This window comes from Ostrea edulis, chromosome 8 (genome assembly GCF_947568905.1).
Source record: "Ostrea edulis chromosome 8, xbOstEdul1.1, whole genome shotgun sequence".
Classification (NCBI taxonomy): domain Eukaryota; kingdom Metazoa; phylum Mollusca; class Bivalvia; order Ostreida; family Ostreidae; genus Ostrea; species Ostrea edulis.
In genome coordinates this window covers 3810678-3826373 of record NC_079171.1, presented here as the reverse complement: position 1 = coordinate 3826373, position 15696 = coordinate 3810678, and the positions used below count along the sequence as shown (strand labels likewise).

Sequence of the window (15696 nt, the reverse complement as noted above, 5' to 3'; positions counted from 1 at the left end):
GGGGTATTTCTGGGGTGTATGGGGTATTGCTAGGGTTCTATGGGGGTATATCTGGGGTTATATGGGGGTATTGCTAGGGTTCTATGAGATATTTCTGAGGTTCTATGGGGTATTGTTAGAGTTATATGGGGTATTTCTGGGGTTATATGGGGTATTGCTAGGGTTCTATGAGGTATTGCTGGGGTTATATGGAGTATTGCTAGGGTTCTATGGGGTATTTCTGGGGTTATAGGGAGGTATTGCTTGGGTCGTATGGGGTATTTCTGGGGTTCTATGGGGGTATTGCTAGGGTTCTATGAGGTAATACGATTCTCCGGCAATGAACCACCAATCTCTCTACAACGAAAACTGACTGTCAAAAAACAAAAATAAAAAAGTTATAACTTGATGTTGTTTAAAATTCAATCTTATTTGCATATTACATTATTTATTCCATCTCTCTCTCTCTTTCTCTCTCTCCCTAGCTCTCTCATTTCCCAAGAAGAGAACTGGAGTTATATCTATGATATGTCGTAGTGAATACAATCGGCACGGCCGTCATACTGATAGACACTCCCTTCAATGAATAGGCGGATCAAATCGCATAGTGCGAGGTAACGAATCAATAAGCCTTGCCTTGTGAAGATGTAGAGGCCAATGATGTTTGCTTCGCCCTCAAAGACGGTCACGCCGTTAGATGTATTAGTTTTAATGAAAAGATTGATCATTTGCATTTATGACTGAAATCTCATTAGGGATTTTTATCTATTCTTTGTATTTTTATATATTCTTTGTATTTTCATCTATTCTTTTTATTTTTATCTATTCGTTAAGCACATTTTGGGACCAAGAAAATAGAGAGGGATCTCCGCTCTCCCCTAAATAGGTACTGTGGTGATTAACGCTGCTCACCAAAATAAAGAGGGAGCTCCGCTCTTCCCTAAATAGGTACCGTGGTGATTAACACTGCTCATCAAGACAAATATCTCATAGAAATATTAACTAGTTTGATTTTTGAATTGGAAAGGTTAATTGCATTTTGTTGAAGTGTATACGTAGGAACAGGTCTATACTTTATGTCCTTCATTTGGTACACTTCCAGATATAAGTGATTTTCAGAGGTTTGTTCCTTTAAAAAAAAGATTTAGAAAGATAAGAAAGTTCTATTAAATCCATCGTCAATTGATCGTAAAAAGACGCCCACTTCATTTAGGCCAAATAAAACGAAATTTGAGATATAAACCTGAAATAGAATTCTTACTTTTTTTTAATTATAACATCATTTTGTTAAAGACCCAGGCTCAGCAGGATATATGTGTGGACTGCAATTAGGGCAGTTATGTTTAATTAAAAGTTCACTGCAATCTTTGTGCTATATATACATATATCTCTATGAATACAAAAAAAAAAAAAAAAAACAAACAAATCCCGCAAAAAACGACCACTTTTTTTGTTATATGATCAACCTTACGCATTTTTGTGATATGATTAACTTTACACATTGTTTGTGATATAAACATACATATCCATTGTGTTGACCTTGCTAGAAATAACGCGCTATACCTGTACAGGTGTTTGACAATCTTGTCATGTATACCAGAACACTGTCCCATTCACCACGCGTCACCTGCCTGCCTCGACAGATGACGAACTGTCATCAACCAGAGATGTCACGGAAATGATCGAACTATTGATTCAAACAGCGTCGTTCCGTCCTTCTTCCGAACTGTCACGGAATTTATCGAACATGCTGAACATTCGTGAAACAGGTGCGAAGACAAGCACACGAGGACGGATTTAACCGAGGAGTTTGCGAATCTTCGGGAAAAGGCGAAACCTACCGAAGACAGGTAAACATCAGCGGTATATGACATGCTGACCACAAATTATATTTATAGCCGCCAGAGTTCATTGCCGTGTAATTTTTTTTGTAATCTTAGTGTACGAGGTCAGATATCGCAATCATAAAAAGCAAATCAAATAAACGGTTTCCTCCGAGCAAGCGAAATGCGAAATGAACGGTTATGTGGGACTGTGTATCGAAGATCGACTTTGAGGTAAGGCTGTTCTCTTGTGACTTCTGTCTCTGTTATATTCAATATTTTATTGGTTCAGACATCGACATGTAGAACTATTTCCTCGTGTCTTCGTCGTCACCGGACAGAGTAAATACCGGTGTTGACTGTGACACCTGACAGAGTAAATACCGGTGTTGACTGGGTACCACAGAATGATTACCTGACAGAGTAAATACCGGTATTGATTGTGACACCTGACAGAGTAAATACCGGTATTGACTGTGACACCTGACAGAGTAAATGCTGGTGTTGACTGGGTACCACAGAATGATTACCTGATAGAGTAAATACCGGTATTGATTGTGCCCCCTGATAGAGTAAATACCGGTATTGATGGTGCCCCCTGATAGAGTAAATACCGGTATTGATGGTGCCCCCTGATAGAGTAAATACCGGTATTGATTGTGCCCCCTGATAGAGTAAATACCGGTATTGATGGTGCCGCCTGATAGAGTAAATACCGGTATCTGGTCTATAGAGTTAACAGTTGATTATGTACTGTCTCCTATTTCTCTCTCTCCCTCACTCTATCTCATCCTCTTTTCCTCCTATTTCTCTCTTTCTCTCCTATTTCTCGATTTCGTATTTCTCTCTCACTCTTTATCTCCCCTATCCTCTTTCTCGTTCTCTCTATCCACCACTCTATCCCCTCCTCTTTTTCTCCTATTTCTTTTTCTCTCTCTCTTATTTCTTTCTTTCTCTCTTATTTCTCTCTCTCTCTCTCTCTCTCTCTCTCTCTCTCTCTCTCTCTCTCTCTCTCTCTCTCTCTCTCTCTCTCTCATTCACAGAATGAATAACATTAATCATGTTCATGAAAAGGTGACGAAAACAAACAGTAATATTATTTGTTGAGAAAGCAAAATGAATGTAAACATCTGTCAAAGGTTTCCCTCAAGACATAATTGTAAACGGGTTCTTGACGTAAAGTCTCATTATCAATTCACATTTAAATGTCGCCAATAGTAATTTGTCAGTTTGAATTTCGTATGGTCTATTTCACATGAAGTTTAATGCAGATTTCTGAAACAAAATTAGGAATGAAATTAGAACCTGACTTCCTTAAATGTAATAGCCGATGAGTGCACCTTCTCTTCTCAGACTTGATTGGATTAGCAAATCCAGGGATACGTTGAAGGCTCACAAGCACAGCGTCACGATGTTAACGTCAACAAACGTAAACAAAAATATAAATAAAATAGTAAGCATTCGTTCTATTTTTGTAATAATTACATAATAATAATAATAATAATATATATTTTTTAATATAACAATCAGAAATATAAATAAAATGATAAACGTTGGTTATTTTTTTTATGATAATCAATTGCGACGGATAAAGTTATTACATGTATGATATGAAGCCGAGCTGTCATGCGTTTAGAAACAAAAACGAAAACAAATAAACAAGACTTAACGTACATCGCCATAAACGATAGAGAGAGAATTAAAACGAACAGCGGTCAATCTAGTAACTCTTAAAACGACTACAAAATCAAATATGGTCACACCAGAGGTTGGACCAAGCGAAGGTAACGAATAGGGATCAATCTTGTACAGAATACAAAAAAGAGCTGCTCAAACACGGACCCCTGGATATACAAGAAATTCATGTAGTTTTAAGCATCCCCCTGTATACAAAATGAACATTAATTAGTGTAAAATTTCAAAACAATCATAACCCAGATCAAGACCAAAAAATCTATCTAGCTCACATTGATCAAAACTCTCAATTTCCTCTACGTAATATACATTGCATAAAATGGGAAATATATAAAAATATACTAGCACTAGTGAACATTTCAGAACTTATTTGCACTTCAATAAAATGTTTTGAAGCTATGATTTATTCAATATAGGCATTATATTTCACAGTAAACTTGATATAGATATACTAAATTTTTAACCAGCAATTTTTTGGACCATTTAGTATACACTCTATACAGCGATGTCAGCAAGTTGACTGGTCCCCACCCCTGACAATGTTTATATTCACTCTACACGGGGATGTTAACAGGTTGACTGGTTCCCGGCCCCTGACAGTCTTTATGCACACTTTGTATGGGGATGTTATCAAGCTTACAGGTCCCCGGCCCCTGGCAATGTTTATATACACTCTATACGGGAATGTTAACTGAATGGTCTCCGGCCCCTGACAATGTTTATATACACTCTATACGGGAATGTTAACTGACTGGTCCCTGACACCTGACAATGTTTATATACACTCTCTACGGGGATGATAACAAGCTGACTGGTCCCCAGAACCTGACAGTCTAGTGTGCACTCTATACGGGGATGTTAACAAGCTGACTGGTCCCCAGAACCTGACAGTCTAGTGTGCACTCTATACGGGGATGTTAACAAGCTGACTGGTCCCCAGAACCTGACAGTCTAGTGTGCACTCTATACGGGGATGATAACAAGCTGACTGGTCCCCAGAACCTGACAGTCTAGTGTGCACTCTATACGGGGATGTTAACAAGGTGACTGGTCCCCAGAACCTGACAGTCTAGTGTGCACTCTATACGGGGATGTTAACAAGCTGACTGGTCCCCGGCCCCTACAGTGTCTAGTATACATTCTATTTAGCGATACTAACAAGCTGACTGGTTTCCGGCCCCTGACAATGCTTATATGCACTCTATACGGAAATGTTAACAAGCTGACTGGTTCCCAGACCATGACAGTGTTTATACACACCCTAAACGGGGATGTTGACAGACTGACTGGTCCCCGGCCCCTGACAGTGTCTATATACATTCTATACGGAGATGTTAGCAAGCTGACTGGTCCCCGGCCCCTGACAGTCTAGTATACATTCTATACAACGGAGTTAAAAAGCTGATTGGTCCCCAACCCCTGACAGTCTTTATGTACACTCTATACGTGGAATTATTCGCTGACTCCTGGTGCACTCTTTGTATCAATTCGTTTTCTTTCAGGGCAAACTGTAGAAGGATGACAGCAGCTTTAGTTTTCCCGAGGACGTATCGGAATTTTAAAATTTCCGAACTGATGTTTTCCGCGAGTGTGTGTTTTTCCATTCTCCTTATTAATCTATTTTTAGGAGGTATGTAATTTCAAAAGATATTCAGTTGTATCTACAATGTAAATTTTTTCATAGTTCATTTTTTTTATTGTCTCCTTTTGCTCTTTATGTAAATTCATATTTTATCGATTTTTAACGGTTACTAAACTTCGACCTCATCACCAACCCTCTCCCTTAAGTTCAAAATTTGTAAAAATCAGGAAATAAATGTATTAAAGGATTTTTTAACAAACCGCATTTTGACGAAAAACGTTAATGAATTTTAAACAGATGTCAAATGAAAGAGAACAAAGCTTGTTTAAACGTGTACTACAAGGCGTCGTCATTGTCTCAAGCAATAAAATGTCGAGGACTACACGGGAAGGGGTCAAAGTACGAGAGCGTTCAAATCCCCAGAGTGAACTAGAACACACCAGACTCAGCGCAGAGTCATTTCAGGAAGTTCAATGGGGATGTGAACAGACCTAAAAGGATTGATAAAGTACTAAAAGGATTGATAAAGTACTAAAAGGATTGACAGAGTCCTCAAATGATCGACAAAGTCCAACAATTTCAACATTTGGACTCCAAACCCCACTTTTTAGTTCCATTATCAATTTTAATACGAGACTTTGAACATTATGTGAAAATTTAGAAATTAACATTACTCCCAATATATCTTTTTAAACTCTCAAATTTGATTTCATGATTTTTTTCGGATATTAAGTGCAAAAAGGTCATTATTCTTTATTTATTTCCATTATTTATATTAAACTTGTTTTTGATTGTATTGTTAGAAGACATGATTATGTATCTATTTCATGTAATGACTAATATCTGTTGCTTATAATGTGTTGACACCAACAGACAAATCAAGTTTAATTGAATATATTTTAAGTGCATACAGGTCAAGTGCGGAACACTGTAACTTAATAGCAAGCATTGGGACCCCAGTTTTTCTTTTCAGTTCCCTAATTCTCCATCAACGTAGAAATTAAAAAAATGACATAACTCTCCAAAGCCTACTCTAGCTTTAAACCCCTTGGAGGAGCTTTTAGCTCTTCTCTGATAGTCATTTATTTCCTTTACCGCGGACAATAAGACATCGATGTTAGTTTCTCTAATAGCCCGTTGTCATTATATATATATACTATATACTGTATCAGAGAAGTAATGAAAATTACAAGTTGATGGTACAGGGGTTTCAACAGTCTCGATTGAAGTCAGCATTTCGCAAATTCTATGGTTATTATAACGATCTAGTTCGTCAATACAACCTATCATTGAGTCAAATGCTGTCTGACGTGTTTCATACCGATTGTTAAGCCGTTCTTGGCACACTAATTTAGACTGCGGATAACTCCGTTTACCTGATTAGGAAATATGGTTCACGGCAGGTGTGACCGGTCAACAGGGGATGCTTACACCTCCTAGACACCTGATCCCACCTCTGGTGTGGCCAGGGGTCCGTGTTTAGTGGCACTAGAGCGGCTGAAACAGTCGGAGAATATACTCATGGAAATATGTGAGCATGGCTTAAATGTAATTTTTATCATTTTTAAATACAGTTTGAATATACGTTCAGAACCAATTCCTTTTAAGGGGAAAAGAACGTTTTCCTTTTCAGTTTAATGTTTCTACAAAATACTGTTCCTTGCGAGGTGTATGTTAGATTCTTTGCGAAGAAACATTACGCATTTTTAAAGATTGTTAACAAATCTACAGACTAAAACTTTGCTTCGTCAGTACAGTAAGTGACGTCACTGGGATGTGACCATAACGTTGTATGTGATTACATTCAGTGATGTCACTAGTGATCATAACGTTGTATGCAATACCTCTATTCCATAGGTCATGGCGTCTGCGCAGTATGTAAATCCGGCTTCACGAGGGTGGGGAGATGGTGTTTCGCTGTCCAAACTGAGCCAGCTAGCAAGAACGACAGCATCGCCATCTGTCAGCAGATGGGAGGAGCTATGGTAGTGTTAGATAGTATGGAGAAGGAAAGTGCTCTGACGTCATACATTATAGGTATTTTTATTAGCCGCTTGATTCGTTTTTAAAGTTTGGTAAAGGTAGATAAAAGCATAAACACCTTCTTAATAACATATTGCATCAGGGAAAAAATATCGGTATATATAATTGAAATTCCCCGTATTTTTTAAGTTTTTGATTTTTTGATTTTTAGAGAACGATCTTCTTCTCATGACAGACCAGAGGATGGTGAGATCCCTGTTTATCTAATTCAATAATTTAAACACATGTAATCGTATGCTTATTTAGCACATACTGTGTTGTTCTTCCGTTATTCTATGCTTTTTGTATTGTGATCATAGTGTACTGCTACATAGGTTTGTGCTATGAAAGTTGAAGATAACGAACAGTGATCAATTTCATAACTCCTATAAGCAATACGAAATAGATAGCTGGGCAACCAGCCACAAACAAATTGTCTTATACAACCACGTGATATCCTATATCAAAGTTGGAGAAGAGAATTTACTTCATAATAATATAAAAATTCTCAGCAAGCACAAAAAGGATTTCTGCTCGAACGAACCTCAATATCCCACAGGGGCTAAGCCCGTTTTGGACCCGAACTCTGTGATACCATAAATATATCTATATTTATGGTATCACAGAGTTCGGGTCCAAAAGGGGCTTAGCACCTGTGCAATATCGTAAATAGGGGAAGAAAAGTTGCGCCTTCCGTAGCACCGGAACTCTGGTTTTAGCATTATCCCTCGTGATTTGTAACTTATAATGGCTGACAGTTCAAGTTCGGGCTCGGAATGCACACTATTATTGTATGAAACCTGGACAGTCACAGTCTATGCTAAACGCTTTAAGTTTGACGAAAGGAATCAAGAATTGAACCTGAAGCCCCCGAACTTCCAACACTATACCACTGACGTACATTTATCATGTGATGGTTATCATGTCAAGTCTATTTTTATGTTTATTTCTTTTTCTAGGACCTCTATGATGACCTTGGCGTTATCATGTCCGGTGATGACGAAATGGATACATGTAAGTGACGTAATCAAAATTTAGGGTGATTGACTCTTTCCATTGTTCGATTGTATATGATGAAGCGAATACAATAACATAAAGTTAATTTTGCTAAATGCTGATTTTAAATTAAAGTAATCTGATTGTTATTTAGGATGGCAGGATAACTTTCACTTTATAGTCTTTGATAACATCATTATTTTCTCTTTCTTTCGGTGATAATGTAAATGCTTTCATTCTTTAGTTTGTAATGCCTTTACTTTCACTTTCGAATTTGTGATGCTATCAAATACTTTCACTTTATAGTTTGTGGTGAAATAATTACTTTCATTTGATAATTCATGATGACATAATTTTTACTTTATTGTTGGTGATGACATAATTACTTTCACTTTATAGTTTGTGAAGACTATATGAAACACGGCACACACAGCAAGAAATATCGTCATTTCACCAACAATAAGGTAATGAAGAAATCTCATGTTTATTTCGTTTTCACGTGTTTCGTTTTATGTCCTTTTCCTTAACACAGCTGTTTGTTACTGATATAAATGTTTCCTGATTTAAATGATCTGTGTGTATTTCCTATAAAGATATTTGAATATAGAAACCATCAGAAATAAAGGAGGTGAATCACTTCATTTTAAAAAACCGGTGGTATCGAAGGAGACACGTGATTTTGAAAATGGGTAATAAGAAAGTTAGAATGTAAAACTTATACGGTACCAATTTTGATGCACCAGATGCCCATTTCGACAAATAAAGTCTCTTCAGTGATGCTCAACCGAAATGTTTGAAATCCGAAATAACTATGAAGTTTTAGAGCTAAATATAGCCAAAAAACAGCGTGCCAAAAAAGTGGAGCCAAATTCGTCCAAGGTTAAGAGCTATGCATGAGGGAAATAATCCTTAATTTTGAAATGAATTTCTAAATTTTATAACAGCAATGAAATGAAACAGTTTCAGCTATAACATGTGGTTTTGGCGTTTTCGGCTGATATTGTGAATTAACTCTCAAATCTTTAAATCAATGAGGTTCGGGATCGAGATACAACTATTTAGATATGCACATGATATGTATCCTGTAGATTCCTTTAGGGTCACGACCGGAGAATCGGGCTAATTTAACCACTCCACCAGGGTTCAAGGTCGCTCTGTCGTCAATTCCGGGAGCCGGCATGGGAGCTTGGACAGACATTGCATTATCGAAATACACGGTATTGGGAGAGTATGAAGGACTGGTCAGGACAGATATCAACGATAAGGACCCGTATTCATGGGTTGTGAGTACATCTCAGTAATCATTGCAACTTCCAGAATTTCCATGAACGTCAAAGTTTGTAATTTTATCAATAATAGAAATAGTATATTGTAACCAGCTTATATTTAATTACATGCCTCCGGGGTGACATTGTTTTTGCTCCCGTCTTTTCCGCTCAGTATCTAAGGAATCCTTTAATTGACCAAATTGATATCTAGGTCATAGGGTCAAAGATCAAGGGTCAGTGTTTTCGCTGTAGACCAAGTCTTGTTTGCTCAATATTTGAAGAATCCTTCGCTTGACAGTTAGAACAGTGATTGCCCCTAGCGAATAGATGGCCACTATTGATTTTTCTGGCCACTGGGTCAAAGGTGAAGTATCAAACTGGACAAAGTAGGATATTTTCTGTTCAGTATCTTGAGGACGCTTTACTGTTCAGTATCTTGAGGACGCTTTACTGTTCAGTATCTTGAGGACGCTTTACTGGATATACACTGGTGCTACCTAATGATTAAATTACCAGTATTGATATTGAGATCACAAGGTCAAAGGTTAAGGATCAAACTGGACGAAATAAGATATTGTCTATTCAATATTTTGAGAAGCATTTCATTGATAGACATCAGACTTGTTAAACGAGTGTCCCCGATTGGTTAGATCACAAGGGCAGAGGCCATGATTCAAATGACTAATTATCAAACCAACTACTAGTTAACCCAAATTCTTCACTACCACTATATATATTGTTAATTTTAATAAAAACTTGATCTTTTTCAATATTGGTAAATAGGGACATTATATATTTAAATTCAGCATTTTACAATTTCTATGGTCGTTATAACGACTTAGTTTTCCAATACAACATATCATAGGGTAAAATGCTGTCTCCATTGTTCCATACTCATTGTTAGGCTGTTCTTGGCACAATGATTCTGAATACGGATAACTCCGTTTACCTGATGAATAGGGCTAATGGCGAAAGTGACCGGTCGACAGGGGATGCTTACTCCTCCTAGACACCTCTGGTGTATTCAGGGGTCTGTGTTTACTGAGATCTCTAATTTACGTTGCTTATATTAGTGGATGAGGTTCATCACCCTTAAGGTATTCAATGTATAATGACCATATTTCATATCTAATAAATGGATGGTGGAATTTTTGTAATCATGGTATCATTTTGAAGGGTTCATCAAATAAAAATAATCCACAATAGGAATTTTCAAAATTTTGTTTACTGCTTGATTTATTTCACATAGAATTTAACATTGAAGTATATGGGAAAAGCATGTTTTATTACAATATTTGAAAAAGAAATTATATTTTCATATAAATCTCTTGGTAGAAAGTTATAAACACTTTCTCTTAGTGAAAATATGAAATAAAATTAATCATTGACCACACACATTTTTAGAAAATTAGATTTTTCTTATTTTTACAAAGGGCAGACAACTCTTCCAAAAAGTCTTAAGTGCAAAAAGGTCAGCTTCTAATCATTTACCATTCATGTGAATTTCATCTGCTTCACTTTCATCATTATTTAACAATAAACATTTATGTTGATCTAAATCCTTCAAAACTGTTCATTATCCTTTCATTATACATGGAATACCTTAAGTATCTTCAGTTTCCATGTTAAGAACATGAAAGCTTACTCTATTGATCATGTGAAACCCTTGTGTTGTAAAATCTTAATAATTTGTTGCTCAACGAAAAAATATTAGTGACTCATTGCACAATTAAAATATCAATGGCTATTTATAACATTACAATATTAGTGGTTCATTATGCCATTAAACTATTAATGGCTCAATATACCATTAAACTATTAGTGGCTCATTATACCATTTAAATATTAGTGGCTCATAAAATCATTAACATCTTAATGGCTCATTAAATCATCAACATATTAGTCACTCATTAAATCATTAACATATTAGTGGCTCAGTACATCATTAACATATTAGCGGCTCATTAAATCATTAAAATATTAGTCATTCATTAAATCATTAACATAATAGGGGCTCATTAAATCACTAGGATATTACTTGTTCATCATCCAGTAAAATATCAGTGGCTCGTTATATCATTTGCATATTAGTGACTCATCATGTCATTAAAATATCAATAGCTCATTATATCATTAAAATATTAGTGACTCATCATGCCAGTAAAATATCATTAGCTCATTATATCATTAAAATATTAGTCATTCATTATATTATTAAAATATTAGTCATTCATTATATCATTAAAATATTAGTCATTCATTATATCATTAAAATACTAGTCATTCATTATATCATTAAAATATTAGTCATTCAATATATCATTAAAATATTAGTCATTCATTATATCATTAAAATATTAGTCATTCGTTATATCATTAAAATATTAGTTGCGGTGACGAAAAAAACAAAACAAAAACAAACAAAAAAGAAATAGTTTTGCCTCGTTGGAAAAAATGTGAGTGAAAACGGGGAATTATTTCAACAAGTTTTTTTTTTCTTTCGATTTAAAGTAATCTCTATGTCTTATTTCAAATAATACTGAATCTGTGTATTTTGTTGTGTGGATTTGAAAGGTTGATAAGGTGGAAGGAAATGGTAGCTACGTCATAGACGCTATGCCGCTTGATTGTAGCAACTGGTTGAGGTACGTGAACTCGCCACGTAACTTCCGGGAGGAGAATGCGCAGGCGGTGTCGTGCGCAGGAATGATTTTCTACATGACAATTAAGGAAGTTAATCCGGGAAGTGAGATCATGGTTTGGTATGGAGATAATTACGGTCTACATCTCAATGTCAGCAGGATACATCCGGGTTAGTATGACATCTGATGATGACATATACAATAGGGCTGGTTAGTTGTATATTCTTTAATGTCCCGCTTGAGGATCTAGGCATATTCTCAGCGCATACTGCCCTTGAGCAGGGTAGGATCTTTATCGTGCCACAGTTGCTGTGAGACAGGACCTCGGATTTTGCGGTATAATCCAAAAGACCGCCCCATTTAGTTGTCTCTTACGACAAGCAAGGGATATTGAGGATATGTTCTATCGCATATCCCCACAGGACACACCCAGACAAATACTAAATATATCCATGGCATATACGATACATCTGGGTTAGTGCGAGATTTGCTTCTGACATATACGATACATCTGGGTTAGTGCGAGATTTGCTTCTGACATATACGATACATCTGGGTTAGTGCGAGATTTGCTTCTGACATATACGATACATCTGGGTTAGTGCGAGATTTGCTTCTGACATATACGATACATCTGGGTTAGTGCGAGATTTGCTTCTGACATATACGATACATCTGGGTTAGTGCGAGATTTGCTTCTGACATATACGATTCATCTGGGTTAGTGCGAGATTTGCTTCTGACATATACGATTCACCTGGGTTAGTGCGAGATTTGCTACTGAGATATACGATACATCTGGGCTAGTACGAGATCTGCCTCTGACCAAGTCTTTCCCAGACAATGTAGGCTCTAATTGAGTTAATCGTTTAATCTCAAACAAACATCGGGAAGAAATATGTTTTATCTATGCATGATATACTTCTTTTATATTTTTGTTTCTTGCTTGAGCAGAACGGTAAGCATTACCTAGTTCTTCAAATCTGTAGAGTGACAACAAAAATAAACAGTACGTGTGTTGGTCATTTTGTCAGGAACAAATTATGGCTTGAAAATTATCTAATCATTTCTTACTTTAAGGTAACTCCACCCTCATGTAATGTCATAGTTTTATCACATATTTTCACATGTTAGAAATGGATGCATGAAATGTGAAGACTACGAACAGTGATCAATCTCATAACTCCTACAAGCAATACAAAATATCGTTTGAAGGAATTCTATTCGCTCGGTAAAATGAAGAAGCTGGTAAATTAGCTGACACCAAAAAGTTTTAAATTTTCTGTATTAGTCAGTTATCAGATATAGAGATCACTGCGGGCGTGGCCTGTCGACAGGGGGTGAGAACTCCGCCTAGGCACCTGGCCCCACCTCTTGTACATCAAGAGATTCGTGTTTGCCCAACTTTATATTTTGTATTACTTATAAACGCCATGAGATTGATTACTGTCCTTTATCTTAACCTTTCATTCAACGACATTCATTTAAAGAAGATCATTTTTATTACAATTTCAGAACATGACTTGAACGGAACTGTTGCCTACCGTGTTAGTGTTGTTTATATACTGGATACGGACGGCGATGTCCTGGTGTTTGACAATGGCAGCCCGCTGACGTATGAGAACTGGATGGAGGACTTGACATATGATGTTGTTGACAAGTCGTTTGGGTTATTACTTTCGTATGACTTAAAAAGGCAGCGTTGGAAATGGATTCCAGAAAGGGATTACTCGTATTTCACGGATAAAAACGGATTGTTTCTTCCATTCGTGTGCGAAGATCCGGATTCTGAAATTCCATACGAATAAATTCTTGACTTTGCGAATTATAATGAATAAATTGATGGTATTGTTTTCTGTCACCGTTTTCTTTGTTTTCACCCCAGTCTCCCTGAAATGCTGTTGATAGGAATCACTGTCTTCTTATTCTGTGTATTATCAGGTGAAGTAAGCAACACCTTGTGAGCAGCACACTTTCTGAGTTACATCAGTAGTCCCCTACCGGTCTGTAGAACCGAGTGGGGCTATATAATTGATTGATTGATTAAATATTGTTTAACGTCTCTCTCGAGAATATTTCACTCATATGGAGACGTCACCACTGCCGGTGAAGGACTGCAAAATTTAGGCCTATGCTCGGCGCTTATGGCCTTTGAGCAGGGAGGGATCTTTATTGTGCCACGCCTGCTGTGACACGGGACCTCAGTTTTTGCGGTCTCATCCAAAGGACCGCTCTATATGTTTCTTCTCTATCTGTCCGTCCCTCTGTCTGTGAATCTTCCATTGGTTTTCTAGATTTTGTCCCACAATACTCGAAACTTAACATTGTAGCTTCAGAGTGGAACACTACAGATCGGGTTCGAATTTTGTTTGTGGACGTGTGTGAGAGAAATTAATTTTTATAATCGTACGTTTTAATATTTATCGGGATCTGGATTTGTTTGATGGACGGGTGTGAGAGAACTTAATTTTTGTAATCGTTTAATATTTATCGGGATCAGTATCGTGTTCCGATTAAGGAACTGTAAAGGCAATCGATGAAACTTGCTGACTGTGTAAAAATCACTTAATATAACATTTAGTGTTCATTAATGGCAAAAAGAACATAATTGAAAATACATATCATATATATAAATCACGCGAGTATCTTACCTGTAGTCTGTGGGCGAAGTCTGATCATTCGGCACTTCTCAGTCTGATCATTCGGCACTTCTCACTCTGATCATTCGGCACTTCTCACTCTGATCATTCGGCACTTCTCACTCTGATCATTCGGCACTTCTCAGTCTGATCATTCGGCACTTCTCACTCTGATCATTCGGCACTTCTCACTCTGGTCATTCGGCACTTCTCAGTCTGATCATTCGGCACTTCTCAGTCTGATCATTCGGCACTTCTCAGTTTGCCGCGGTCCTGCAATCTAAATGGAATCGAAATCGACCTTCGAACAGTTAATAGTCAGCAGTACTACGAACAAGGTTCAGAAGTATTGATACGTAATTAAGGTATGCATATGAATGTTATACCAGTATGTTGTTTTGTGTTCCATTTGCATGATTATTTCTCCCAAGGGTTTTGAGTAAAATATTCTGACCCAAAGTTGATGCTTTTTGAATAGCATCGCAACAAGGGAAACGGTCGCACGATGGCGGAGTTTCAAATTGTCTTGGTTGCTTTTACGATTTTAGTTATCAATCTCAATTCTCAAATCTCAAATTTATTCATTTATATTCACACGTAAATATTTTACGTTTGGGTGGATGTAACATTACTAGGCATTGTTTTTTTTAAAATGGTTTCTTTGTTTCCTTAGGTGCTTAGGTCAAGATTTTTGTGATATCATGATATTAAAGTTTTCAAAATTTGAAAGGTACGAGTGTCAAAGATATAGAAGTTCTTTTTTATGCATTCTATAAGGCTAAATGAAACCTGAAAGGCATTTAAAAAAAGATTTCAAATGATTAATTTTGCTGCATCTATAAAATCGTGCGTAGCAATGTCGCACAACTCTGAGTTCAACTTCGGGCACGGAATACACAATATCATAAAGCAGACAAACCGCTCAAGTACGCTTCCCCCACATTGCTAACGAACTTGTGCATGTAAATAACATTACAGACTGCTCTCAGGCAGGGTCAGCATGGCAGTCATGTTGCACATTTACGTGCCTGTAAATAATATTAGACTGCT

General features: G+C 36.8%; 1 protein-coding gene across 1 annotated transcript; it reads left to right on the top strand.

The window, feature by feature from the left end:
• Window positions 1–5005: 5005 nt before the first annotated feature.
• LOC125660954 (uncharacterized) lies at window positions 5006–13860 on the top strand. Its single transcript, XM_048892803.2, has 8 exons — window positions 5006–5127; window positions 6937–7116; window positions 7274–7308; window positions 8061–8115; window positions 8497–8561; window positions 9186–9380; window positions 11940–12177; window positions 13523–13860. The coding sequence occupies exons 1-8, from the start codon at window positions 5016–5018 to the stop codon at window positions 13813–13815; spliced, it is 1173 nt and encodes a 390-aa protein (XP_048748760.1). The 5' UTR covers window positions 5006–5015; the 3' UTR covers window positions 13816–13860.
• Window positions 13861–15696: the final 1836 nt, after the last annotated feature.